This window comes from Myotis brandtii, unplaced genomic scaffold (genome assembly GCF_000412655.1).
Source record: "Myotis brandtii unplaced genomic scaffold, ASM41265v1 scaffold285, whole genome shotgun sequence".
In the NCBI taxonomy this organism is placed as follows: Eukaryota; Metazoa; Chordata; class Mammalia; order Chiroptera; family Vespertilionidae; genus Myotis; species Myotis brandtii.
This window is the reverse complement of record NW_005360891.1, coordinates 3,735,813-3,738,844: the sequence shown is the minus strand read 5'-3', so window position 1 is coordinate 3,738,844 and position 3,032 is coordinate 3,735,813. Positions and strand designations below refer to the sequence as shown.

The following is a 3,032-nucleotide window of genomic DNA, read 5'->3' as shown; positions in this document are numbered from 1 at the left end:
GGAGCAGGCCTAAGCCAGCAGGTCGTTATCTCCCGAGGGGTCCCAGACTGCGAGAGGGCACAGGCCGGGCTGGGGGACCCCCCCCTCCCCCGCGTGCACAAATTTTTGTGCACTGGGCCTCTAGTATTATACTAAAAATCAATACAAATTGATCCCAAATCATACAAAAAATCCGTTATATAAAAGATATTTTTCAGGCTCAGTTATTCCTCACTTGGTTGGAATAGGCATTGACAATAATTTCCTAATTCATCCTTCTCTTTTAAGGACTGCTAAGGACGCAAACCTGTTGCTAAAACTTCAACCAAATGAGGTCCTTGAATGTTCCAATGCTGCTTCCTTAAAACTTCCCATTCCCCATTTACACATAAACACAATGGCTAGAGAGTTAAAAGTGGTCTAGAATTCCAAAATTACAAAGCCATGCAAGTTGTTTTAATGTCCAATATGTAGGATCTCTATCAAAAAGGGGAATATATTTTCTGACAAAGTTAAATCTGATAAAATCAAATTTTAAAAGATTAACACTAACAGATATAAAATCACATTTTACAGAAGCGTTCCTTTAGATTAAAAAAAACAAAATAAATTTCAAGCACTTAAAAGAGGGCTATACACATAACTTGTCACCTTCCACTATCAAAATTATGTGTTGAAAACCCTGAGGAAATGAGTTCATGAAGTCACACAGTAAGAGTAAAAGGAAACTCTAATTTTTTTTTACTTTCCCTAACAAATGCATGTAATACATCTAAGAAAAATTCTTTTTCATTTAGTAATTTAAACAAAATGTTCATACCCCCAACAAACAGAAATGCAAAATCAGATACAACTGATATTACAATGTTCTCAAAGTAAGTCCATTTAACAATTATGTTACATTATTGCTAAATCCCATACAAACAGAAAATATGTGGTTCTTACCTCTGACCTACTATTCTGATTAAGTTTCTTCTCAATATTCATGGCCAACATCTGGCTTCTAAATGAAAGGCTTTTGGTCTTTTCAATCACTTGCTGATAGGGTGAGACTGCATTGTTACCCATAACCACATGGCCCTAAAATAAGACAGAGGAAAATTGATCCTGTAATGTTAATGACCATTTCCCAGGTACATCATAAGCATGACACGACAACATTAAATGACTGCTGCACATTTTTATGTACTAGAGAGATGACAATATTTACCCAATTAAAAAAATAGGAGGTTGCTGTTTCCTTCAAAGAACTACTATACATTAAAACACAACAAATTCTTAATAGAATAAAGTTTCCTAATGAATATTCAGGAAAAAGTATAAAGTAACCAGCAACTGCTATCTAGTTATGTAGGACAGTTAGCTTAATACTCACTAATTTGGAATCAATCTTGGCATCCAGTCTTGCATTTCTAATCAAATTGACAATCCACCTTTCCGCTTCTTCTGGAGTCATGTTCAGCTTATCTGCCAACATACTAATGAAAAAGTAAAAAGGACATTAACTGAGTCTAAAAACTTAGTTTTAAGTACATAGTCTTTGACCCACATATGTTAATAAAATAAGCAAAGTAGAAATAACCTCATAACTTAAGGAAATGCAAAAGCAGTTGGCAAATATTTTGTGAAAAGTCAAAACTAACCTCCTATAGGAAATTATATTAATGTAAGCTCCAATATGTTTATCATACATTTTCAAATTATTGCTTCCATACTTTGTTTTTATCTACAATTGAAAACGGGTCCAAGAATTATTCTAGAACAGCTTTTAAATTTCAGACACACACCATATCTAATAAGCTATTCAGCTATACTAAATTAAATCCCACCACAGTAATCTTTTTTGACATATGTTGCATATTTTATGGTAAACAGATTCATAACTTAGCCTACAAATCTACAGAGTTGTATATAAAGGGATAAAAACATTTTTAATATGCATTTTAATAGAGAGATGACTATCATATGTGCCTACAACCATTTAGTGAAGAAACTTATCAACAGAGAAATGTTCCAAATCATAAATGGAAATAACTGTTTAATAGACAATAAACTCAAGACTATTCTATTCAGCATTTGAAATTTGTCAGCTGGAGAAAAAAGGAGGCCAGAGACAAATCCTTCCCTTTCCCTGCTATTAAAAAAAAAAGGGGGGGGGGACTGAATATCAAATAACTTTAAATTAGAGGCAGAGATAGGCAAGCATAAATTAGTGAATGTAGTAATTTGTCATAATTAGTATACAGTGAAAATAAGACTTAAAGATAAGCCATTTACAGATATAAGGGTTTACTGAAATTTTATTTCAAATTACTTCACAGATTTTGCATTATATAAATCATGTCCATGTCATCCTAATTACTCTGTATTTTTTTTCAAAACATCTACCATAGTTTATAACTTTATCTTTATTTAATATCTGTTTCTTTTTCTGGATTTTAAGTTCTGAGGATGTGCTCCCTGCTATCTTATCTTCTCAATGCCTGGCCAGAAGAGTTGCTTATTCACACTTGTAATATTTTCTTATTGAATAACTTAGTTATACTGTTGTTAATATATATATGCCTAAGCCAGTGGTTCTCAACCTGTGGGTCACGACCCCTTTGGCAGTCGAACGACGCTTTCACAAGGGTTGCCTAAGACCATCCTACATATCAGATATTTACATTACGATTCATAACAGTAGCAACATTACAGTTATGAAGTAGCAACGAAAATAATTTTATGGTTGGGTCACAACATGAGGAACTGTATTTAAAGGGCCAGACGGTTGGTTGAGAACCACTGGCCTAAGCGACTGACAGACCAGTTGCTATAATGAGCACTGACCACCAGGGGGCAGACGCTCAACGCAGGAGCTGCCCCCTGGTGGTCAGTGCACGTCATAGCGACAGAACGGTCAGTCGGTCGCTTAGGCTTTTATATACACAGATCACTACGCATAACATACTTAACTTTTTTATAAAGTTGAACACTACCTTTTAAAAAAGTTTTTGCATATTCTTGAAAAGGCAAAATAATAGAAATGAAGAACAGATGAGTGGTTGCCAGGG

At 34.4% G+C, this 3,032-nt stretch overlaps 1 protein-coding gene across 1 annotated transcript in view; it reads right to left on the bottom strand.

Annotated features, from left to right (window-relative positions):
• EIF3E (eukaryotic translation initiation factor 3, subunit E) overlaps positions 1-3,032 on the bottom strand; it is a 40,844-nt gene that overhangs the window by 1,501 nt on the left and 36,311 nt on the right. The window contains exons 11-12 of the mRNA XM_005869062.2: positions 1,355-1,457; positions 925-1,059 (exon numbers count right to left, since the gene is read on the bottom strand). Coding sequence (XP_005869124.2) covers positions 925-1,059; positions 1,355-1,457 — 238 coding nt within the window. The remainder of the gene's footprint in view (positions 1-924; positions 1,060-1,354; positions 1,458-3,032) is intronic.